The sequence below is a fragment of the Pelophylax lessonae genome (assembly GCF_965119305.1).
Source record: "Pelophylax lessonae genome assembly, chromosome: 1".
Taxonomy (NCBI): Eukaryota; Metazoa; Chordata; class Amphibia; order Anura; family Ranidae; genus Pelophylax; species Pelophylax lessonae.
The window spans coordinates 659,913,382-659,939,114 of NC_138768.1; the positions used below are offsets into that span (position 1 = coordinate 659,913,382).

Consider the following 25,733-nt stretch of genomic DNA (forward strand, 5'->3'; position numbering starts at 1 on the left):
TATAATGGCAGCACAGAGTTGACTGCCTTTCACCAGGATGCCCAGGTAGGAGGATCAGCAGACTTCCATCTTAACAAAATGTCCTTTCTCGCATAGAACAATGCAAAATTTAGACATAACTTAGTGTACTTATCTCCTACAGTATCCTCCATATTGCTAAATAACAAAACGAGAGGGTCCTGGGGTTTGACAGTATCACATATCTGTCAACCATTGCCTCCCAATATGGGTGGAGCTTAGGGCAAGACCACACCAAATGCCAGAATAAACTGACTTCAGTCAAGCACCTAGTGCACATAGGGTCCCTTTGAGGGTAAATAGTGGCTAGAGTTTGGGAAGTATAATACGCCCTGTGAAGAAATTTTAACTGTAGGAACCCGTCTCTGGCCGAGATCATGGAGGGGACTTCATCAGTCATTCCATTCATTCTCACCAAGTGTAGAAATATCTGCTTTCCATTTGTCAATGGTACGGGTTAGTCCAGTGTCATGGGCTATGGATAGTCAGAGGTATAGAGGAGGCAGGGGTTGCCCCATCTCCTTGGAGGACAGAAGGTGCTCCATGGGGTCTGACTCTAAAACAATGAGATCGGGAAATTTAGCCCTGAGAGCGTGCTACATTTGCCAGTAGCGGAACTCCAGGGAACCAGGCAGTGAGTATGTTCATCGCAGGTCTGGGAAGGGGAGAATCTTTACATCTAACACATAATGTTTTAGAGTGGTGATCCCCTGCTTGGCCCATATATATATATATATGGGTCAGGAATTACATATAAATGTGGGAACATCGGATTTCCCCACAGGGGTGTATGCATGGAGACCTGGGATGTTTTTTTGGAAATGGCCTGGGCATGATGCCAAACCTGTATTGATACTTTCATGAGTCCTGTCAATGAAGGGTAAACTTTAGAGCCTCTAAAGACTGCTGTCTGGTGCACAGTCATGTTTGAACATGAATGCGCCATCCCTAAAGCAAGGTTTAAAAAAAATGACATGGATGAGCGAGTTTGGAGTGGAGAAACTTGACTGGCGTGCACAGAGTCCTGACTTCAACCCAATAGAATGCCTTTGGTATGAATTAGAGCGGAGACTGCGAGCCAGGCCTTCTCGTCCAGCATAAGTGCCTGACCTCACAAATGAGCTTCTGGAGGAATGGTCAAACATTCCCAGAGACACACTCCTAAACATTGTGGGTAGCCTTCCCAGAAGACTTGAAGCTGTTATAGCTGTAAAGGGTGAGCCAACTCAATAATGAACCATACGGACTAAAACTGGGATGCCATTAAAGTTCATTTGCATGTAAAGGCAGGCATTTGACAATATAGTGTATGTTATAAAAATAGAATGGTGTTATTTAAACATTTAGTTATTGTGTTGATGGGGGGAGAGAAAGAAAGATAACCAGGGAAGGCAACATGTATTAATTTAGCGGGGGTTCCCTGACATATGAAAATTATTTCTGGGGTTCCTCTGTATTAAAAAGGTTGAGAAAGGCTGCGCTAATCCATTGACGCAGTAAAGTAATGGTAGGTACAGGACAGGTATTTGAAGGGTTAACTGACTGAAAATAAGGAATACATGAAGTAAGCTACAATATAACATACAGTATTTTTGTTTTTGTGTTTCAAAACACGTTAATACGTTGTATTGTATGTAGAGATCCATCTTTTTTGCCCCTTGAAGAAATAGGATAACTCATCCTGGTATATTTATCAGTATGATAAATAAAGAAATAAAGTACAGAATGCCTTATATTGATCATCAGTTGTAGATTAGTAAAACCATTAGGATTGCTGTATTTGTAATGCATGTAAGAAATGAGTGCATCTGATTTGGCCAGGCCACATTACCCAGCCTTTAATTTCACTGAAAAATTAAGAACCAAATTGTTTAAGAACATTATAATAACCTGAACCATTTGTTGAAATCCCTAACCAATTAATGACCATGATGACATTTTTATTGTGCACCTCCAATAATTTATACCTTGGCTAAAGGAGACAGGTTTAAGAAACACATAATAATTGTTACAATTAAGAATGATTTGTTGTTAACACATATTAGCAACTAAAATGAGTTTAAATAGCATGCGATCCATTTCTGTGGCAGCAGTTTAGCATCATATACATCTTTTCTGTTATTTCCGGCTGTTCTCTTGCTAGTGAAGCAAGTTACCATATTCTACAAGCAATATAAAAGGTGAGGCTTCCATTTTAATTTAGCATATATGCGCCTTAACTTTAAAATGAAAAATATATTTTAGTGCTGATCAGCACTTTATTTTTTAAACCACTGTAAAGCCTTAATATTGGATGTGAATTTCAAAAATGAAACTGGAATGAGCTCGGCTAGAGGTTTGCGCTGAGACAAATTACTTTTTCAGTTTTTGAATTGCACTGTTTTACTCCTCAGAATTTTCAATAAAAATTACTGTAACGGGTCTATATAACACTCAGCAGGGATTGATTTAATAAACCAAAATTAGGGAGACCTAAGAACATTAACTTTACCATTATACATTATTTTTCAATCAGTTTCCCAAGCAGACTATAATGAAACTTTTAAAGCATTGGCCCTAGCTATGCATTTTTGGCATATAGACTGCAGTAAGACTGGCAAATTACCATTTTAGATTTTTACAGCTTTATTACAAATCAGTTAAATTGCTCAATGTGCATTGCCTGATATCTGTAAAGTGCAGCTGTGTCAATTCATTCTGTTAGCTCTTTCTAATTAAGTGCAAGGTACTGGCCTAAAAACTTGGCTTTCCACACGTCATTATTAAAGTATAGACATCTGTTTTGGCACATTTCCTGGTCTGTTCCATTTATGAACCTTGACCTGTAAAGAGCAAAGGTCACTAGCCTCCGGAAGGTGAAGCAATATGGCTATCAGGCTCATCAGACCTGCCATTCTTTACACAGAGCGAAATTGTGTTGTTATGTAGGCGTAGGCTCAGGTTTTTTTTTGTGCACTCAAGGCCATTTGACCTTTTAGGCGCTAAAGAGCTTGTATTATATGTTCTTCTCACTGAACTCCAACTTTGTTCACTATTTCTTCTGTTTGAAGCTATATCAGAGTACGTTTCTTTGCCTACACAAAGACACCAAATGTTGGTAAATATTATCCTGGTATTGGAGTTCTGGAATCTGGGCTAACGTATGCAATGTAGAATGTGGAAGTCTATCATCTACTTATAGTGTAGTAAATCCTAACAATGAGCTTTTAGTAATTGCTCACTTTTGCTACCATTGAAAGAGTTTTGTTATATCTGTTTGATAAGGGTAAATAAATGCCTGTTGATCCTGCCAGAAATCCAGTGATTCTAAGAGCCGGTTCACACTGGGGCTACTTGTCAGGCGACCTGGTCGCCTGCCATAGATTAGCACAGGACCCGTTCTAATAGGAGCGACACAAGTCGCTCCGACTTATAAAAAGGGTCCTGTACTACTTTGGGGCGACCTGGAGCGACCTCAATGATATGAAGTCCGTGCATGCCGCTCCGAGGTCGCGGTGCGCGCTGTGCACCGCGACTTTACAGGTCGCCCCTATGTGAACCGGCTCTTACTCTACAGCGTTATCTCAGGCATTGTTATCAGCATCCCTATGTTATGGAGATTCTGAGAGGGGGGTGTTCTGTAGTGCTAACATACTTCCTGTCACTGTGACAACAGTGATCTTTCTTGGGTCCAGTACTCTCAAGGAAAGGAAGTGTGTTACTGGCAGGGTTGTTAGGTGGAAAGAAAAGAAAAAGTGCAAACCTAAAGACTAGCAAGCTACACTATGTTAGTTTTTGTTCTCAGTTTTAGATACAATTTAAATAAAGCTGCCCATACTCTAGCAGGGCTCACTGTGCAAGATGCCTCCTTGGTGGAGAGTGACTTGCTGTGCTACAGATAGCCTCAATGGTAATGGGTGAACCCAACTGATATTGCTCACTAATCTCACATGAAAAAAGTCTGTAGTAAGAATTTGTTGAAGCTATAAATTTGTGCCTGTTTTCTCAGGTGAATTGTAGATAGCTACAGAATTTTCTATTGTAGCTGTCTACAATACTTATATATGCAGCTGCAAATTGCTTGTGTGCAATGGTCACTTGCAGTATGGATAACATGAGTACAGAATCAATCAATGAGTAGCTACCTAAGCTGGCCATACTGTTGCTAGCTCCAAACACTGCAAAATCAATCAATGAGCAGCAGAGCTACTAATCGCTCGGAGTTTCAGCGGCACAGACCTTTCATTGACTGTACTATTTTTTTTTTTCTATCCGCAAAAATTGTAAATTGATTGATTCTGTACTTGCTACGGTTCACTCTTACAAAATTGCCCATGTGACATCAGAGAAGTATATAGATATAGTTAACTATGTAACTATAACTGGGTACTAATATTTATAGCTACATATCCGATTGTCTCTCAGGGGATCAGGGAGAAATTTTTCCCCTGCTGCAGCAAATTGGATCATGCTTTGCTGGGGTTTTTCCGCCTTCCACTGGATTAACTGTGGGTATAGGATTGTGTATATGGGATTGTATGGTTGTGTTTTCTTTACTTTTTTTTTGTTTTTTATTGGTTGAGCCAGATTTGTGTCTTTTGACACAAATCTGGACTTGTGTCTTTTTTTCAATCTGACTAACTATGTAACTAAACTCTAAACTCCTATCCTTTACAGCCAAGGAAGCTGCAATCCTAGCCTGTTTGATATGCACTTAGCCTGGCGTTGAACACATGATAGGTCTTGACACCAGCCATTTGATGGCTCCACAGTTCCATAGAGAGCACAGGCAACATTTATGAAATTTCATTACCGTAACTGTTTTGGGAAACAGTAAAATTGAAGGGTTTAGCTCCGCTTTAAGAAAGACACTAACTCTTAGGGCAATCCTGTAATGTTTCACCTTTCTCCCAGGTTGTTTGATATCTTAGTGAATATTTCAAAGCCTTAAAAGTCACAGGCAGCCTATACACCAACCAGTTAGCAGGGAAGGTCCAAAATTATCTATTTCTGTAGACAATCAGCACCCTAGCACCTTCACAATTAGAGAGGAGCCTGCCTTTTCATATAAATCATATTTATGCAATTGTCAACAGCCTGATTTGCATTCTTCCCTGTGATGGGCATATTTTGGAGCTGTCATATTTTAGCAGCATCAGACAGCATTGTCAGGTACTTTTTTTTCTTGTTTCATCCTTCATTCAAAAATATATTAGACTACTAAAACACAAGCATTAACATAGCCAGGATCGAAGGGGAAGTTGAAGTAACATGACCAACACCATATTATGTGCGACTGTATATATTACATTATGAATGAGCTCTAACCCAGGTAAAGTTTGTAGATGTTCCACTTACTTTACAGAGTAAAATTGGCAAAACAGGTTATACCAAAATAATGTATTTTTTTTACACAGGAATTTAAAGTGTTTGTTACCAAAACACTTCATATTCCTGATATGTGCCTGCTGTACCATGTACTTGTATGAGAAAGTATCCTGTTCTCTTTGTGTTGCTTCCTTTGTGTGAAATCCCTGGTGTTCCTGCCAGTCCCTCTGATTTCCTATTAAAAACTGACCACACTGAGCAGGAGAGCACACAGTGGTCAGTTCTCTAACTATGCTGGGAACTCAGTATGCTCTCCTCCAGTAATCAGACTTGTCCTGACACGCCCCCGCTGCACAGTCATTCAGTGGGAAGCTCAGTGTACTGCTAATAAAACAATTAAATTTGATATATATGGCAAAAAATATATGTCACAAATCACAGTAGCGCAAGGGTGGTGGGAACCCCTCACCACCACACAGATATTCACAAACTTAATAAAGGGCTGAGACCCACATATAACATTAAAATCATATAAAGTGACCTTATAACTCAGTCCTTAGCACAAATAGTCCATAAAGTCCATGAACTCTAGGTAAATGCAAATTGTATCCAAGGAGCAGAAAATATTTGTGATATTAGGGGGATCACCCCACTCTCCACCACCACAGTGCCGGGATAACACCTGAATGGAACACTCACCGAATGACAATGCCTCCCCACTCTCGTGAATCAGGCTTAAAGTGCATGAATTCCAGGAAACATTACTCCACCGGACCGCCACAAACACCCATTCGGATAATGTATCTCCCGTACATGTAAAGAGAAATGCTCAACTAATGTGATACTGTTTCCACACGCTTTATTTAAAACAATCCCACACACTGCACTCACTTGTTTACAAGATGGTTATCGCATAAAGAACATAATCCAACATCCAGCCGGTGCAATGGATACCCTAAGGACGCTTACACTGGCTCTACGCCAAGTAGAGAGTACCTCCAGATATTTGGTCACGCTCCGACGCATTTCGTCATATCCGACTTCAACTGGGGGCGTGACCACACGGCACGGCGTACTGTTTTATAGTGGCGTATCCCTGCCCCATGCAAAACAGGTAGGGGCTGAGCGCACACTCTGAGACTCAAGTGTACTGCTGCTTCTCTTCCCCCCAGCTCTTATGCAGCTGAGAACAGAGGGAATGCGATTACTTTAAAAAAAGTGGAAAAATATATTTATAATGTATGTATATATATATATATATATATATATATATATATATATATATATATTATATATATATATATATATATATGCACATATGTTTTACATTTCATGTTTATTTTAGACTGAATGGGTTGTTTTACAAGGTGATTGTTTAAAATCACTTTATGTGAGTACATTTGTGTGTATTTAGTATTCAGTATGAAGATTTGAGTAGCTTTGTAAAACCCTATAAAAACCATTAAATGCTTAATATATATGAGCTTTGAATGATAATAATGAACACCTAATTTGGGTAAAAGGTCTTACTTTTAAAAATATTCTACACAGAAAAAAGCCTGTGGTTTTAAGGGTTGTTAGTATAATATGCATCAAGAAACTCAAACAAACTCAACAAACACCCTGTGCAACTGTACATACACCTGTGGATGATAAACTTTGGAAGCATCGCAAATTATATATAAACTGTTAAATTATATATAGATTGTTACAAATATTAGGATACGTCTGAATTATAGGCACACAAAACAATATTTCTGATATTATTTATTTAGCATTATACAGCATGTTTTTGTTAATGAGCATTTGAAGTTCAAAAATGCTATTCAAATGTCAAAGTTATGTTCTATGATGGCATATTAAATTGCACTGTTGAGGGCACCAGGCATTTGTATTTAATATGACATCTATACATAACTGACCAGACCTACTGATTACATAATGACATTGCTTGGTTATGCAGTAGGATATATGATCTGGTACAAGTCACAGGGGTCACACGACTTCAAAGGTAGCCATAGACATAAGAAGCTAGAGATACCTGAAACTGGTCAGATTGTGCCATGGATGTTACCAGGCAGTTGTCCTTGGGCAAATTGTCAGTTGGCCTTGTGAGACTGTTTTATTTATTTTTTGCTAATTATTATAGTCTTAGTATAATTGCATGCTGAAGCGGCAATATGTTTTTAAACAAAAACATTGTGGGATTGGTCATTCTCCCTTGTTGGACCATCGTTATTACAGACGTTGTACCATGAAGTCATACAGGTGTTGTGGCTCTGATTCCCTGTCATAAGCAGTCATGCAAAGTCTTAATGACTGGACATAATAGTCCCAGTAGTTCTTACAACATAGAATCATGGTGTGTACTGCAATCTTCATAGCATCCAGTATTTTTAATGTCACAGTTCCTATAGTTTCTATAGTCCTGTTGTTGTCACAGTTCTTGTGGCTACTGATGTTACAATCCCATACGTGAACTAGCTTGTAGTAAACAGTGATCGTTGGATTTGACTGCTTTGAAAAAGATTTTTTGCTGGAGTCTCACATCAATGCAGAAATGATCTGATGAGTCTATCTGTTTTATGATGTGATATATAAAATGTTAAATTAGCTGTGTATAACTAGCAGAAGATGTGGTTGTACTTAGTTGACAGTCTTCACCACGCACACAGACTGTGTGTTTAAGCATACTGCTACGTAGACTAAACCTTGGGTATGCCGTTCAAATAAATTGTATAAAAATGACAATGCAACTCTTTCCAGCTAGGTAATAATGAATTCATCAGACTACCCATGGATTCATTTCTCATTTTTATTGTAAGTGAATAAGATGGATTTAATGTTGCATGATCAGTTCACTTTTAGGCAGCATTTCCTGTTCTAATTGAAATTATGTGCTATTTTAAACAATTGTTTAGGGTATAGCTGTTTTACATAAAACCATTTGTGCTCCAACTGATTTTCATACATTTATTAGATGCTATAAATGCATACCTTACAAAGTTATTAACCGAACACTAATTTCACAATACCTACATTTGACAAACCCATGCCTTTCAGGACAGTTGAGACAAATGCAATGTGAATGGCATGCAAAAGCAGATAATGAAGAGCTATTAGTCAAGGCAAACCATAAGTTCATTATTAATATATTTAGATGTAACAAAATGAAGAGACAAATCCAAACTGGTGCAAACTTACGTAGTCAAAGTGAACTGAGGAGAACCGTACCAGAAACATGTGGCAAATATTACTGACATGATGAGTGAAGAGTTTTTTCCCTCTAAGGTGCTATAAAAACACAGGATCAGAGTTTACAGTTGGCATTCCCACTAATGTGTATAATTTGCAAGTGAAATTTATACATGTTGAACAACATTAGCAGGGACCTGTCATATAAATATAGCGCTCAGCGTAGGCAACCTGTGAGGTATACAACTTCTACTAATATGCAAGGACATGTTTGACATCTCATGTTATAAGACACTCACATTGTTATTGCTTGACTTTTCATCTAAAATACATTGGCGGTTAGTTTAAATATATTCATGTGCACTGTTTCTTGATATCAAAATATTTTCCTTAGAACATGTATACCACTGGGTTTGATGAGAGCATGCGTTCCTGGCAGAACAGGCCGTGACATCACTGCTTTAAAGCCAGTGTACTTCACAATCATTGTAGGATTACCTTAGTCCCACTTTAGGGTATAGTCCTTAGAAATAGTTCATGGATATAATTGGATGTCTAGAGACTGGTTTAGGCCAATCGTAGCTGAGCTTATCAGAGGGAAAGCATAAAAACTGGTTATTGTTTCCTCCTTGGTACTCTGACAGTAGCACAATTAGAACAAGCCACTGTTATACTTTTTTTAAAATGCACAACACAAAGTTAATGTATGATCAGAGTCACAATCTACACTACTGGAAACTACAGACATTCTGCTGTGATAAATACCACACATAACGAGATGGTAATTGGAATTTTAGTGCTTTCATACACTATTCCTGAAGTGTATTGCAGGAGCAGTGTACAACGATCCATACGCCTATCATATAAGAATACATATACTGTACCATTGATTAGGACCTTTTAGACCAAGTACACCCTTTAATGGTGATGTGTTCAAGGCGTTACACACAGTCCGAGGTAGATTTAGTTATACATCTTCTAAAATGTTGACATATTGTCAAACACGTGAAATACTAGTTTATCAGCTCTGAAGGATCTGTAAGTCAGGTCTATTGTGATACTCTTTAGAAAGTAGTCTCTCCTGCCCAGCAGACCCAGCATTGTCTTGCTGTGATTCACTTATCAAGTGTCATAGCCTGTGGCCTGCACCACTGTCTTGGTGCAGTCTGCACTCAGTCATCAGGAGCCTGGCTGTCTCTTCCAGGTCTGGGCAGCCAGACCTACAATGGGTACCCTAGCTCCATCCACCAGCCACTCTGTGAATAGGCTTCTGGGCTATGTGAAGGAGACATCGTAGGAGGTTGCAAGAGTAGCAAACATCATTCTTGCCTAGGGTGCAGGGCCACAGAAAAAAAAAAATAGAAGAACCACCACCTGCAAAAAAAATAAAAAATGTTTAAAGTCTCTTTCCAAAGTTAGGGTTCCCTTTGAAAGCATACCTAAAACAAAAAATGTATATAGTAAAGCTTACCAATCTATAGGTGTGCTGGCAGTTTTCTTCTCTCTCTTTTCTACTTATTTTCACCTTCTGATGATGTGAATAACACGCTCCCTGTCCCGGGGTAGCTACATTCACTCCTCCACTGTATCTCTTGAAGGAGCCATGGTTGGCAACCAGGCTAGACTTAAAACTTGTCTGGCTTGTTCATCCTCATTACATAGCAGATGATGCAATTTGTAGTTTACAAAAACACGGTTTTGCTTTCAGCTCAGCTCACAGGCAGTGACAGGAACACTGTATTTCTGGCAAAATCGCTTCCTGGCACAAACACAAGAAGTTCACATTCTTTAATACTAAAGGAAAGGAAGGACAAGGCCCTCTGTCCTAGCTACCACCCAGTATCGCTAATAAATGCAGACCTTAAGGTATTTGCTAAACTCAAATCTAATAGACTCCATACTTGTAATTTCCCTCAAGGAACACACCGTCAAACAAAACTAGTCCTTATATCTTATAGCCTACAAGTATCACTGCACACTGTATTCAACTCCAGTGTGAAGTAAATGAAAGACAGGCTTCAGCTCAAATCCCCACCTTAGAGGGGCATGACTGATGGGCAGGGTCTAGTTTTTGGATATGAGTTGAAGCCTGTAATTCATTTTCTTCTCAACAGAGTTGAATACAGTGTGCAGTGATACTTGTTTGCTATATTGTATGATGAAGTGAGATGTGGTCTAGCTCTGGCAGAACCTGAATACAGAGTATAAACATGGCATACTGATACTGCAGGCTTGGAGTGGCACTGATCTGTTATAGGATATGTCAGCCCTTATATCTGTTATCCGTTGAAACTGAGAAGGCATTTGATCACCTGAGCTGGGATTTTCTGACCCTACAATAAATTGGCATCCCCCTCCTCTTATGAGGAAATCCTGGCACTATATGATAATCCTATGGCTTTTGTCTGTGTCCAAGGTCCACTGTCTGATCCTGTGGTTAATTGCAATAGGAAACCATGTGTCAGGCTCTCCTAATAATATTCAATATAATAATATATTATAATATTTTATATTAAAATAATTAGAATTATTATAATAATATTATGTTATATTAGTAATATATATATATATATATATATATATATATATATATATACTGTATATATATATATATATATATATATAATAGATATAATAATATTATATATTTCAACTATATTTAAAAAAATCCAAAATTCCTTTGTGATCAGATAGTCTAGATAAAAATAGTTTGTGGATTTTTTTTAAGCTTTTATTTTGAGGCAACATTTATTTTAGGTCAACATTTCTAGCAGGTGTTTTAGAACTAAACGTCATGATTTAGAGTTCTACTGAATATTACTTACTTTAATATATTACTTATAAAGTATAAAACTGTAGCGATATCATGGTCCATTTGTAGTTGCTTGACAACTTGATTGATGTTTTACAGACTCTATTTTTTCCTTCATTAAAAAGGCAATCTAATGTGATAAATGAAAATGAGAGGACAAAGGGTTTCCTGTGTTTCTGTATTCCCCTTTGTGATGTTGGAAAAAAAACAATAAATCATTGTCCCCTCAGGAGGCTCCTTTGGGGGGTTCCTGGTAATAAAATAAGTCCCACCCCAGCTTACAGCATGCTTGGCACATTTTATTATACCGGAAACCCCACTGCCAAAAACAGTAGCACAAAACACTTCCCTCTTAGCTGTTGGAGCCTTTACCAGTTGTTAAGACATATATCCTTTATTTTTTGTGCCATTTCAAAATCATGACATTTGCAATGTCTTTCATTTAGAACCTAGAGATTGACTGTTTCAAGTGCTAAGTATGTACATGGTGTATGGCCACTTTATATTGCATGAATTATTGCTCTTTGCAGTGCTTTGTAAACAATGAATTGCATAAATACCTTGTCATATTAGACATACATTATTTATTATTAACTACAGATTAAATACAGAGTATAGCTGTTATTTTACTAACACAGACACATTATTCTACTAACAGATAAATACATAAAGGCAAGCAATTGCTTGCCATGGGCAGTTTTTTTTTTTTCGTTTTGGAAACAGTAGGGAAGGATTAACTTTGTCAGTTTGATCGAGGGAAATTCAATTTCAATTTGTTCTTGTTACAATTATCCCTGGACCTGAAAGTGAGAATTTAGAAAAAATAAAGAAATCAAAGTATAACTAAAACCTTTTTTTTTTTTTTTTTTTTTTAGTTTTGGATAGTGTGGAGGGGAATTAGAACCCCTGCCAAATTTTTTATTACAGTCTCTGTCTCCTTTAGGGAAATTTACCTCTCTATTTTTCCTGTTTATCATTAGGACTCTGGTGACAACAAGGGATTGTCTCATTTTGTCATTTTGGAGGCCTTTCCTCTCACTTCCTGTTTTGGCTATAGGACAGGAATTGAGGGGAATCTCCGTAATGGGAGACAGATGGCAAAAAAACTGACCTAACCCTCCTTTTCTCTATTCAAATGAAAAAAGTTTTGCCTTTGGTTCTACTTTAGTTGTCATTGGAACAGTAATAGGGGTAAGTTCTTCCAATGGGTTCAATTGCAGAAAAAGAGCACTTATAGCACTTTGGAAATATTTCCTTTAATTGTCCCATATATCTACAGCACAGAAAGTGAAGGGAATCTCCCCAGTGTGAAACAAATACTGTAACAAAAGAAAACAGCTACAGGGAATGTGAACCCTTTCTCATTTTCAACCGTGGTGACACATTAAGAAGGTGAATATTTCAAAGGGGATATAGAGAGCAAAAAAACAAAAACAAAGCTAAACCTTACTTATTCTATCCAAAATAAAATGATTTGACAGCTGTGCAAAATCACGTACATTGGACACAGCTGGAGCCAATCAGCAGGTCAAGCGGCCGCAATGGCGGAATGATAGAACAGCGGTCTGCCTATGTAAACAAGGCAGACGGCTGTTCTGTCAGGGAGGAGCTAAGCTAAAACACAGATCTTTTTCCTCTAGTTCATCCACTCCCCCCCACAGTTTGAAAGCACTCCCTAGGAGCACACTTAACACCTTAATTGCCCCATGGTGTTAACCCCTTCCCTACCAGTGTCATTTACATAGTAACGGTGCATTTTTTTTAGCACTTATCACTGTATTGGTGTCACTGGTCCCCAAAAGCATCACTTAGGCTCCGTTCACATGTAGGCGTTTTGGGGCCTCAAAACGCCCAACAAGACAAATCCTATTCATTTCAATTGCCCCTGTTCACATCTCAGCGCTTTGACGCTGTGAGCAAAACGCCCAACGCTCAAAAAAGTACATGAGCTTCTTTTTGGGCAGATTACAGGCGCTTTCCATTGGTCTCTATTCAATCTAAAAACACCTGCACAAAAAACGCCTGTAAAAACGCCTGTAAATCGCGGTAAAAATCGTGGTAAAATCGCGGTAAAAACCACACGAAAACGCTACGCTCAGGTGTGAATGTAGCCTTAGTGTTAGGTTTGACCACCGCAATGTCGAAGTCCCACTAAAAACCGCTGATCGCAACCATTACTAGTAAAAACAATTAAAAAAAATTAAAAATCCATAAACATATCCCATAGTTTGTAGACACTATAAATTTTGCTCAAACCAATCAATATACACTTATTAGGATTTTTTACCAAAAATATGTAGCAGAATACATATTGGCCTAAATTGATGAAAAAATTAGATTTTTTAAATTTTTTTATTGGGAATGTTCATAGCAGAAATTCATTTTTTTTTTTTCAAAATTGTGGTTCTTTTTTTGTTTATCGCACAACAAATAAATACTGCAGAGGTGAGCAAATACCACCAAAATAAAGCTCTATTTGTGGGGAAAAAATACATTTATTTGATTACAGCATTGAACGAACGCGCAATTGTCAGTTAAAGTAATGCAGTACCATATTGCAAAAAAATGCCCTGGTCATTAAGGGGGTAAAACCTTCCGGAGCTGAAGTGGTTAATGTGGCCCTTGCAGCACCTAGCTGTCACATGGGTGCGGGGTCCACTGCCCAGATTAAGCTTTAGGTTACAACTCTGAACTCATAGGACTTTCTCTCCTCACTTCTAGTTACTAAATAGAACAGTGGGGGAGGGAAAGTGATTATGTGGAGCTGGGAAGGGGGAGATGAAATGAACCTGTTGCTTTGCCCTGTATGAGCAAAACACAGGTTCACTTTGAGCTGAAGACTATAGCTTAAATGCTAAGAGTATTTTTTTTTCCTTTTTAAAGAAACGTTTCTCTCTTTTAATAAGTAATGTCACTATGATATGTGTAATTTTTTTATTTTTTTTTCTGAGCCGTCTTATTCTCTAGATGTGAAGCCTGTGTGTAATAAAACTGCTTGGCCACCAAAAATAAAAAGGTGTGACTCAGTCATGATTTAATTGACAAAATTATTACTGCACTATGTAATGCTTCTCTGAAGATTACCCTATTTTCGTAGCTGGTTTTTATTAGTTGCAGGAGCCGGCATGTGATTTTTGTGATTGTGTGTGCTGATGCCTGCACGGGGAGGAGGGATCAAGGCAAGGTTGATTATGTAATCCACGTGCCACTAAGAGAATGAACAGGGGTGATCTGCAGGAGCCACTGAAAAGTGCCCTTATGTTTCATTCTGGTCGGCTCCATAGGATTTTTCATCATCCCATCAAACATGTGAGGCCTGTTTTATGGAGGCACAAAATGGCTAAACTTCTTAGACATCTCACTCAAGAAATCTTTTCCAACCTAGAAGGTGTTCATTTAACAAACAGGAAAGACCACTAAATATTATCCAAGAGTGAGACATGGAAAGCTGCATGGATGAAGTCGCACATTACAAATATTATTTGTACTTTTGGGCTTTTTTTAAGACCTTATGAGAATGACATCATACCTATGACTAGTTTTTAATAGCTTTTTCTTCAAAACTCCAGTCTGGAACTGTTAAAACCAGTGTTCCAAGATATGCAAACTGCGTCCATGTTCTGCTGACTTTTTTTAGACAAATTTTGTTAATAAATCGAAAGTGCAGACTTAAAATGCAACTTACCAAATGCTTTTAATTTGCTGATAATGTGAAATCCTGGGTACAAAGATGATACTTTTATTTAAAGCTTGTAAAAAGAGGGAAATTAGGGCAGTTTATTTTATTTTCCTCAGAGTTATTTTGCTTGAATTGGCTGACATGTTGGTTACATTTATGAGGTTTGGGGAAGACATGCAAAATAGTATGTTATATTTTATCCATTGACACCAAGATAATTTAAATCTACAATGGGTCACATTGGGATAGTGCCTCAGGGCTGACAATTAAAATCATGGGGCTCTGTGCAGCCTACCTTTTAGGGCAAAACAGCCACCCCCCCCCCCCTTTCCACCCCTGTGTTCTGTGTGAGTACTGATGCAATGAACAGGAACTCGGAAACACAGAAGAGTAGATAAGCAATAATTGTGTGGGTGTGGGTGATGATGTCAAGCTGACATCATTGCCACCATTGCCCTGGTCTGCTTTTCTGTGCTTTGGGGCCTGCATTGTGCTGGAAATCACAATCAGTCATGCAGAGACTCTAAGACTGACTCTGCTAGTGTCTTTGCAGAAGACAGTATCAGAGGGGACACCCACAGGGAGATTCTTTTGGTCCTCATCACCATGCCACCTTGATGAGGCCTAGGCCTGGTACAGGAGTACTGCTGTTCCCCCCACAGACAACCCTGTAGTGCCTGAAAATGTTTATTTTGCCAGTAGCAACTTATTAGAGAAATCCATTTAGTATTATTAAGGTGGAATCTAAATGGCTGCACTTTTTTTTTTATAAATGCACCTGAATAGGCTACAGTTACTATTTAAATGGACCTAGCATCAATTATATTTTTTCATGGTAGGTGTATGGTGCATGTATTCTAACTAATGTATAAGTTTAACTTTTACAGGCATTTATTGCCTCTCATAGAGGTATGTTTAATCTGCTTTTCTCTCCAAAAGGACTGCACCTTCTTTCTTCAGGTATCCTACTTACTAAACTTCCTAGCCAATAAATTACACAATGGTGTTGATTCCGGGGCCTGTGCAGTTACAGGCTGCTGTTTAGGCAGATTCTTTCGCTCCTGTCCCCCCACCACAACCCCCACCATCTTGTGACTTGCAACAAGTTACAATGCCAGGTAGGCAGAGTAATCACAGAGCAAGAAGAAGTATGAGCAAATACTTCCTCCTACCTGCAGTATACTGGTGACATCACTTTCTCATATTCCTAGTTTTAGCCCAGGCACAGTCACTTGGCTAGAGCTCAAGACTGCTTTGAAACCTTAAAAGGATTTACCGGTATAGAAAAACCTGTGCTGTTGCTGTGTATTGTAACATGTCAGGGAATTATTTATACCCGACAGGTCCACTTTAATGGGACATTTTTGGAGAAATAACCCCCACAAAGCGGTGTGCCTGCTAATAAAATTTGGCATCCTGCAGCTATTATAATGGTTCTTAGGAAGCTGTGAAAGAAGCAGATAAAAGAAAGATAATTCTGTTCTGTTGCTATGGGTCACTACAATTTGCACCCTACACTTCAATTTATGAACAAGCTGTTACAATTGTATCTGTTTTATGGCCAGTTGAACATTGTAGCTTGTAGAAGAAAAAAAAAGAATGCAGATAATCTATGTTGTGTGCAGTATTTCTGTCTTTTGACCCAGGAGTCAAAACAATCTGTTGCAGAACTCCGCAGGGGCAGAAACATGATAGAAACCTCATATATCTTAAAATTTATGATTGTTTCTTGGTGGTCTAAAGCACAATTGGGAAAGGGAGTACTTAGCCTTCTAAACTGTTTAATGTTTGTTCTCAAGGAAGGTCAGTTTGAGTTCTTATTTAGATTTATTGTAACAAATATAGAATGTCAGTAGCAAATCCAAAGACTAGCAAGTTACAAGTCAGGGTTACTGGATTTATGTTTCATTATAATGACGTGAGGATAATTCTTTTAGCTGCATGACCATTTCATTAGTCACAGTTTGTAGAAACAAATCTTTGTACAAATAAAGGTTTGAATTAAAACAAAAACAAATGAAGTCACGTTTATCCTTGTCTTCCGTTTGGCAAGAGCAATGAGCCATTTTTACTGATTGTTCATCTAGTTAAAATAGCAGGAAATTCAGTATTTTCAAAGTGTCCACAACTGGTTGATGAGTCTTTACAGGAAAGATTGAGCGGAGTAGTAGTAACAATCTTGGGTTTGGCTTGGAAACAGATGCTTTATATATTTATATGTATATGTATAATTAATCATTTTTGAACACTTTGAGATGCAATGACTCTATATGTTTTTTGTTTTTTTGGGGTTTTTGGCTGCCAACTCCTAGGAATGTATTCCCATGGATGATAAGTACCTTCTAAATGAGAGAGCCAAAATAGAAAATGCCATTTTCAGGGAGAGTGTGTTGAGGCAGGGCTGCCCAACTTTTGTGTAGGGTTTAGATTGTGGCTGTCTGTGCATGATATTGCACCTACACTCATGTGAAGTTAGCTTTACATATGTAGGAATAAGTTGCACCTATGTAAGATGACTTCAGGCATTTGATGTTGAGGGCAGCAAAGGAGCCATATAGCCATAGGCCATATGTAGTTTCTTTCCCAAAAATTACACCAGGAATGTATACACATATCATTGTGAAACAGTACTACTAGTACACACAATACTGTGTGACTGATGTTGAGATCTGACATGAAAAAAACTAGTCTAACCCTATAGCTCAGGTGGGAGGGGAGAGATAAAAAAAGATGATTATAGAACATGTTCTCATCATCAGTACAAGTGGGCGCATGTTTGACATTTTCTTACCCTCGGTCAGAAAATGTCAGAGTGCGCAAGTTAACATCAAGAACATAAAGAATGTAACAAAGAATAATGTTTACATTACATATGATTCAGAAATAATTACTACATCTTCCCAAAGATCGAGTCGGTACTCAAAGCAACCCATTTTTTCTCAGACAAGACTTGACTGAGAGCAGACCTACTGTTATTGGCCAATGAAATACACTGGTCAGCATTAAAGAAGTGAACTTATTGCTTTGCCATGTATGGGCAAAGTGTGGGTATTGCTCCTGCATAAGGGAATTAGCATTAGAAGTCATTGAAACTATTTTAAGGCCTAGTGGTCATGTATAAAACGCTCAGATTAATGTCTAGTTTGCACCTTTACACAATAATGTGGTTTATATGGAGGTAACTAAAAGCCATGGTGCGTTATATATTGTAGTAATCCTGCCCACTTGTACTGAGGTGAAGTCTCACTTTTCTGTTGGCTTAGTTAGAGGAAGCTCGTTGTGAGTTTGTCTAAAGCATATTGAGTTCCATAAACCCTTAAATTTCTAATTTGTTTCAGTATACAGTACTTTGGCATACATTTTAGGTTTAATATTCCAATAAAAAAATTGTAAATGCTGAAGGGGTTCCCAAAGCCTGTTGTCTTGCATTAGAGTAGAATTTCATAAGTATCATATAATTGTTGAAATGATAGCTTTCCGCCTGCATGCTGAAAATGACGATAATGTCCACTATCTCTTCTGAGGCTTTCTGAGGTTTCCCATTCTAAAAATTATCTGACTCCTCATGTAAGTCTTTGGATTTTTTTGGATGTTTGTTATTGCATTCATTGAACAGAACGTGCCATTCTAATCTACAGCGGGACATGGTGCCAGATTCTTATCAAAGCACCAGTGGCTCTAATATTTGTAAGCTGGAGTTTTTTTTCTTCACTAACAAGGAATTGAGTGTCATGCATTCTGGAAATGCTTTCAAGGCATGCTTAGCCAGGAAAGAAATATTTTCACTTGCAGGGTTACTAGGGAGACAAAGATTACATGAGTCAGTATCCTGGGTCTGTGACTCAGGAGTGTCCATTTATTAAATGTTTCCAGATTAAAGTTGTTGTGTATTTAATATCAGCAAGGATTTATGTGATGAAAATATAAAGAAAATGATATGAAGACCATTTGAGAAATGAAACATTTCTCTGTGTTATATAGCACTATTTATTTCTGCCTATTTTATTTTGGTAGTATGGTTTAAGTTTTCAGAGATCTGTGATGGGAGGCTACCATTGCATACCTCTCCTGAAAATTATACTTGTCTGGATGTTATACAGATCTGGTGGCTTAAGTCCCTTATGAGGCACTACAGACCAAGGATCAAGTATGCAGATCAAGAGCTCAGACTTAAAATGGTTGAAAAGTCAGGTTATATTCCCTAATGCATTCAAATCATTAGGATAAAAAGCCTTCTGTGTGCAGCAGTCCCCCTAACACTTACCTGAGCCCCCTCTGTATCCAGTGATGTCCAACGAGTGCATTGGCCATTCGGAACTCTCCCTCCTGATTGGCTGAGACACAGCAGTGGTGCCATTGGCTCCTGCTACTTTCAATCAAAGTCACTTAGCCAATCAGGAGATAGAGGGGGTGGTGCTGAACCATAGCTACATGTCTGAATGGATACACTGAACTGTGGCTCAGCTCGAGTGCCCCCATAGCAAGCTGCTTGCTGTGGGGGCACTCAGCAGGAGGGATGGGCCAGGAGCACCAAAGAGGGACCAGAGAAGAGCAGGGTCTGGGCTGCTCTGTGCAAAACCATTTCTCAGAGCAGGTAGGTATAACATGTTTGTTACTTTTATAGAAAAAAATGAGACTTTACAATCACTTTTACTCTGACTTTCTTTGCATGGTCTGTGATGAAGATGATTTCAGCTGTAATAAACTTGGGACCCAAGCAGGCAGGTCCAGCCACCTCACTAATTCCTAGTACACATAATAAGAAGGTCGGACGAAAAAATACCGCTATAATACGATAATCTGATTGTTAGTATACAGCTTTTGAGAGCCGATCATGGGAAATTATCCAAAGGGACAAACACAGAAATTTATCTTGTACAATACCAGAATGTACGATGATCGTTTGATCAGTACAGTATTCATCCAAAAAAAATCAGAAGACCACACACACTCGGAAATTAAAGAATGCGTTTTAATAATACAATAGAACTCATTACATTACTTCTGAAGTTGTATTCTGTCGTACAAGCGTAACCTCCGAATTTTCGATATGGAGACTAGCATGCAAAAAAAAAAAGAATAATTTGTTCGATATTCTCATCATGTGTACGAGGCAAAAAATTGCTTAGCTCAGTTTGTTCAGTCGAACTTCTTGTGTCATTCATCTCTGTATAATTCATAGTGGTAAAGGGCAAGTAATAGATTATTTGTACTGTGCCTCCTTTTTTGGAGTCAAAAGATATATAGCAATGCATAGGTGTATATAGTGTGTAGCAAAAGTAGATCTGTCTGTTACAGCTGTCCTGGTAAGTAGAAAGAGATAGTGTCCATAGTTAACATTCAGTGAGGTTTTAAACTCTCCCTGATCTTCACTCAAATCCAATAAGCCCGTTTTAGGTGGAACTGTTGTTTAAATGTTTTGTATGTAGAGAAAAGTCAATGTGATAAGTTTGCAATGGGCAGGGGCTTGTAGCAGCTTTCAGTAAATTTAATTTGCTTTCATTTATGTTAAGAAAATGCCTCAGCTAGTGCTGACCACATGTCCAGCTCTGAACACTATGCAGAAGTCAGAGATAGCAGGTTATTACCTACAGTGAGCTATGATGAGAAGACCACCAGAGTAGTGACAAGTGATGTAGCTGCCCCCAGGGTAAAACAAAGGTTTACATATTACATTAGAAATTCGAATGTTTTCAAAACATTTTGCCAAGACAGTGGAACTTGGCAGCCACAAGTGCTTTTTTTTCCCTTCAGTTTTGCATATTTGGATTAAACATTATTAACTTTTTTTTCTTGATTTTCCTACAAGCAACTATGAGCAACCTAATAACACAGCTAAGAATTCCTCACAGCACTTAGACTTGTCTTCATGGCTACCAAAAGATTACACACACAAATCACTGCACAAAAGTAGCATACGAGCCAGAGAGCTTGATAACCACACCAGACAATTGTCTTGTCCAAACTCTTAAATAGTCCCCAAAGTGAAATGTTTTATAATCTGTTTATGTGCGGTAGTCACGGGAAAAAAAAGAGGTTTGGGCACAGAATAACTAATAGAAAGAAAGAGACTTTTTTTTGGGTTCCAACTGAAACACAATAAAGCACATAATTAACTTTACAATTCTTTGTGTTTCTCGTTTGACTGCAGGGAGGAGATGAAAGGGGACTGCTAGGCCTTGCATTCCATCCCAATTATAAGAAAAATGGAAAGCTGTATGTGTCGTACACCACCAACCAAGAGCGCTGGGCCAGCGGACCTCACGACCACATTCTTCGAGTTGTGGAATATACGGTGTCTAGGTACCACATCTACCACTTTTTATTCTTAAAGGCAGTGAATATCCACTACAAGCTGCTCTTACCTGTGCACAAATGTGAATGAAATATTTGACATTGCATGCTGAAGGTATAGAAGAGGCAGTTGGTGGTCTGCATCTGCAGGATTACCAGTCAGAAAATAAGCTATATGCAGGAAAACATCTCCCCCCACAGTACCATCTAATTTTTAATCATCATGACTTCTGACAAGCCCTAGATTTTTTTTTTTTGCTGCTTAAAAAGGAATAAATGTATACTTATGGGACCTTTTTGTTTAAAAGGGAGACCTAACCAATTAGGCCTCCTTTTTCTATTTTCTGAGTTTGCCTCCCTTTTCTATCTTCCTTTATTTCTCTAAAAAGTGCCTCTTTCCTAATATCCTTTCAAAAAGAGGTTCCGGAACCCCCACTAGGGGGGACGAAATGTGTCTGAGGGACCTTTCCTGTGGGTGGAGAGCAGAGCTGAAGCCATCTTACATTACCTGGTTTAGTTTTGGTCACAATGAGTCAGTGTCCTGTGTGCGATGGATTTACATGCAACTTACGGAACTCCATTGGTCTCCATGTTTTCTCATTATGATGCTGATTTGGAAACTGTTCACATTTAAGTGGATCCTTGCGGTACAGGGCAGTCAAATTAGGCCCATTCATATCACTGCAGGGCATTAAAGTTTATGCAAACCTAAGTTGCCAAAAAAATAAAGAAAACGATAGAGGACTTAGTGAGTATTGTCTCCAACACACTGGTCAGTTTTACTAACAAGTTTACAGTGTGCCAGTTCTGAGTGTGGACAGGCGCCATTTTCTTGTAGCCTATATATAAAATGAATCACTGTCACGCCGCTAAATTATTTTTGATTGCAATTTTTAATACCTGCTAAATTAATACCTGGTGGTCCTGCTATGAATGCCCTTGTTCAGACATTTCCTGTTATAGGGAGACAACACTGTCCCTTTATTCCAGTTGTGCTCCTGTGTTGTCACACAGGGCTCCTATGGAGACCTCTTAAATACACATTGCACAGGCATGGTTCATTGCTGTCACAATTTGGAATCTGCCCAAAAAAAATATCATGTGGACATTGCTGGAGTATGTGTAGACAGGAAGTGGCTGCAAAGAGGCTACGGGAGACCAACAGCAATGAGATGCATCAAAAATGAGAGAGAGGTTGAAATAGTATTTTTTTTAATTACAGTTGTATATGATACACACTGCTTTTGGGTTTACATGTACTTTAAAGAAATTGCTTCTAGCACGTATTTTATTGCATCAGTATGCACCTTGGAATCCATTGATACGAATGATAATGCACTTTTTGCTATATGACCAGCAGATGCAAGTTCTTTTTTTCAGGCAACAAAAAAGAGTGTACATTAATGCATATAAAAACAAGCATCAACTCCCACAAAGACATTCCTATATTGTGCATAAAAAACATGCATAACTGGTTGTATTTTCACAATGCAAGGTGTGAATCCATTGCTTAGTGGTTTATAGCCCATTGTCCATACAGCAGAGGGCACATGATCAAAGTGGTATTAGGTGGAAGCCCATGCGCATGCGTGCCAGGCTTTCTTGTATTTTTGGGTGGCTGAAAAAACATGTTATCTTTAAAGTTAGAAAACAAGAAACATTTAAAAGGTGAAGTGGATGTGAAGCCTGAGAAAAGGATTTCAGGCGAGGACAAGGCAAACCCCATGGACATTCCAAACACTTTTCAGCTATGTTACATCGTTATTATCATATGTATCATCAATGTATGTTAAAAGATCAATATATATTAAAAAACACATATGTAAAGAGTGTGCCAACATTAAAAATTTGTTTGCATTCAGTGTTTTTTTATCCATCATTGGAAACAGGAAGAACCCCAGTCAAGTTGATGTGAGGACAGAGAGGATGTTTCTCGAAGTAGCTGAGTTACACAGAAAACACCTGGGAGGACAGCTTTTGTTTGGTCCAGATGGCTTCTTGTATATTTTCCTTGGAGATGGAATGATAACTATTGATGATATGGAAGAAATGGATGGTTTGAGGTAAAAATAATATACATTTTCATAAAGGGTGCTTTCTCACATGTTTTAGACCATATTGAGCTGGAATAGGAAACCTATAAACATGTTCACTGTTAATGTAAAATACAATGTATTTTAATTCATGCTGAATATTCTTTCGGCTCAAAAAGGGGCTTCCTATACCATAAACCTCAAATTGTCCCTTTCCTTGCTTTGGCTGGCACTGGGAAATGTGAAATTGTCATAGGTTTCCTTTTAGATATTTACCAAAATGATTATTGGGACTATTGTTCAGGATTTATAAAGCGCCAACAGTTTTCACAAAGCTTTACAATATAAAGAGACACAGTACATTCACAATATAATTTAAAACAAGATGGTTTGGAGGGCTCTGCTCATGAGAGCTTACAATATAAAAGAGGGAGGCAAGTGATACAAAAGATAATAATTGTCTGGGGATAAGTTGATAATCTAAAATAGGAGACAACAGAACACTTTGAGATAGAGAGCTCCAGTGGATGGTAGAGGCTTTGAAGGAGTCCTGGAGGCAAGCATTGGAGAAGGTGACGAGGGAGCTGGAGAACAGGAGTTCTTGGGAGGAGCAAAAAACCATGTTTTGGGTGATATTTGGAAACAAGGTATGTGATGTAGTTTGGGGCAGAGCTGTGGATGGCTTTGTATGTTTTTGTTAGGGTTTTGAAACAAATAAATGTTGGGCACGTAGAACCCAGTGGAGGGAATGGCAGAGAGGGGTGGAGGGAGCTGAGTGGTTGAACTGTTGGTAAATCTAGCAGCAGCATTTCTGACCGAAGAGGTGATATGATATGATATCTCTATGTTGAGGTAGGCCAATGAGGTGGGAGTTGCAGTAGGAAGGCGATTTTCTGCATCTCCGGGTTTTGGGTGCTAGTGCATGCCTCCGGTGGCTTGCTCCCGCTGTGTAAAATAAGCTTGGACAAGCCACCGGCGGCATGCGCTAGCACCCTAAACCCAGGAGTACGGAGTTCTACAGCGGGAGCCAATCAGTGGGTTCCGCGGACCCGATTTTTGCCTAACCCGCTGATCATTTGGCACTCTGACTGAATGACAGTCAGCCTATGTAAACAAGGCAGACTGTCATTCTGTGAGTACAGAAGATATGGATCCTGTGTTTCTGTAAAGCAGGAACACTGATCCATGTTTTTAAGTAGTAAAAGCACCTCCCCACAGTTTGTAATCACTCCCTAGGCACCCATTTAACCCTTTGATTGCCCCTGATGTTAACACTTTCCCTGCCAGTGTCATTAGTACAGTAACGGGCATATTTTTACCACTGATCACTGTAATAATGTCACTGGTCCCCAAAAAAGTGGCAGGCGTTCGTTTTGTCCACCGCAATATCGCAGTTCTGCTATAAGTTGCTGATCGCGGCCATTACTAGTGAAAACAATAAATAAATAAAAATATCCCATAGTTTGTAGATGCTGTAACTTTTGCGCAAACCAATAAATATCTGCTTATTGGGATTTTTTTTACCAAAAATATGTAGCAGAATACATATTTGCCTAAATTGATGGAGAAATTTCTATTTTTTTACATTTTTATTGGATGTGTTTTAGAGCAGAAAGTAAAAAATATAGTTTTTTTTCCATATCGTCTGTCATTTTTTTTTTCGCCAAAAATTTAAAAACACAGAGGTGATCAAAAACCACCAAAAGAAAGCTCTATTTGTGGGGGAAAAGGACATACATTTTATTTGGTTACAGGGTCGCATGACCGCACAATTGTCAGCTAAAGCGATGCAGTGCCTTATCGCAAAAAATGGCTTGGTCAGGAAGGCGGGGGGGGGGGGGTCAAAGTGGTCAAAGGAGTAGAACATTTCATTTTGGAACGTGAATGTTAAATTAGCGTAGTGAATAAGGTGAAACTGTCTGTACTATGAATATCGAATTATGTGCAAGGGTATTTTAAACAACAGTCTTGCACACAAGTTAATACAGCTTCACCTTGTTTCCTTTGCTAAGGAAAAATTATGCAACAACCAGCTGCTGAGGAGCTTCTGAAATAACAATATATCATTATTACCCTTCCCACCTCTAGAGTCCACCATTGATTTAAACCAATATTCTATCCCTAATTAAAGGGGTTGCAAAGTCAGAAGGTTTATTATCTTAATGCATTCTATGTTTTAGGGTCAAAAGCCTTCTGTGTGCAGCAGCCCCCCTCAGTCCCCTAATACTTACCTGAGCCCATCTCTATCCAGCGATGTCAACGAGTGCCTCAGCCGTCCCAGGACTCTCCCTTCTGATTGGCTGAGACACACCATTGGCTCCCATTGCTGTTAATCAAAGTCAGTCAGCCAAGTGAGGAGAGACACACGGAGCTACAGCTCGGCATGGGTGCCCCC

The 25,733-nt window shown here is 38.6% G+C and overlaps 1 protein-coding gene across 1 annotated transcript in view; it reads left to right on the forward strand.

Annotated features, from left to right (window-relative positions):
- HHIP (hedgehog interacting protein) overlaps window positions 1–25,733 on the forward strand; it is a 169,960-nt gene that overhangs the window by 96,063 nt on the left and 48,164 nt on the right. Inside the window, exons 5-6 of the mRNA XM_082248303.1 lie at window positions 21,163–21,314; window positions 23,195–23,368. Of these exons, the coding sequence (XP_082104429.1) occupies window positions 21,163–21,314; window positions 23,195–23,368 (326 nt within the window). The remainder of the gene's footprint in view (window positions 1–21,162; window positions 21,315–23,194; window positions 23,369–25,733) is intronic.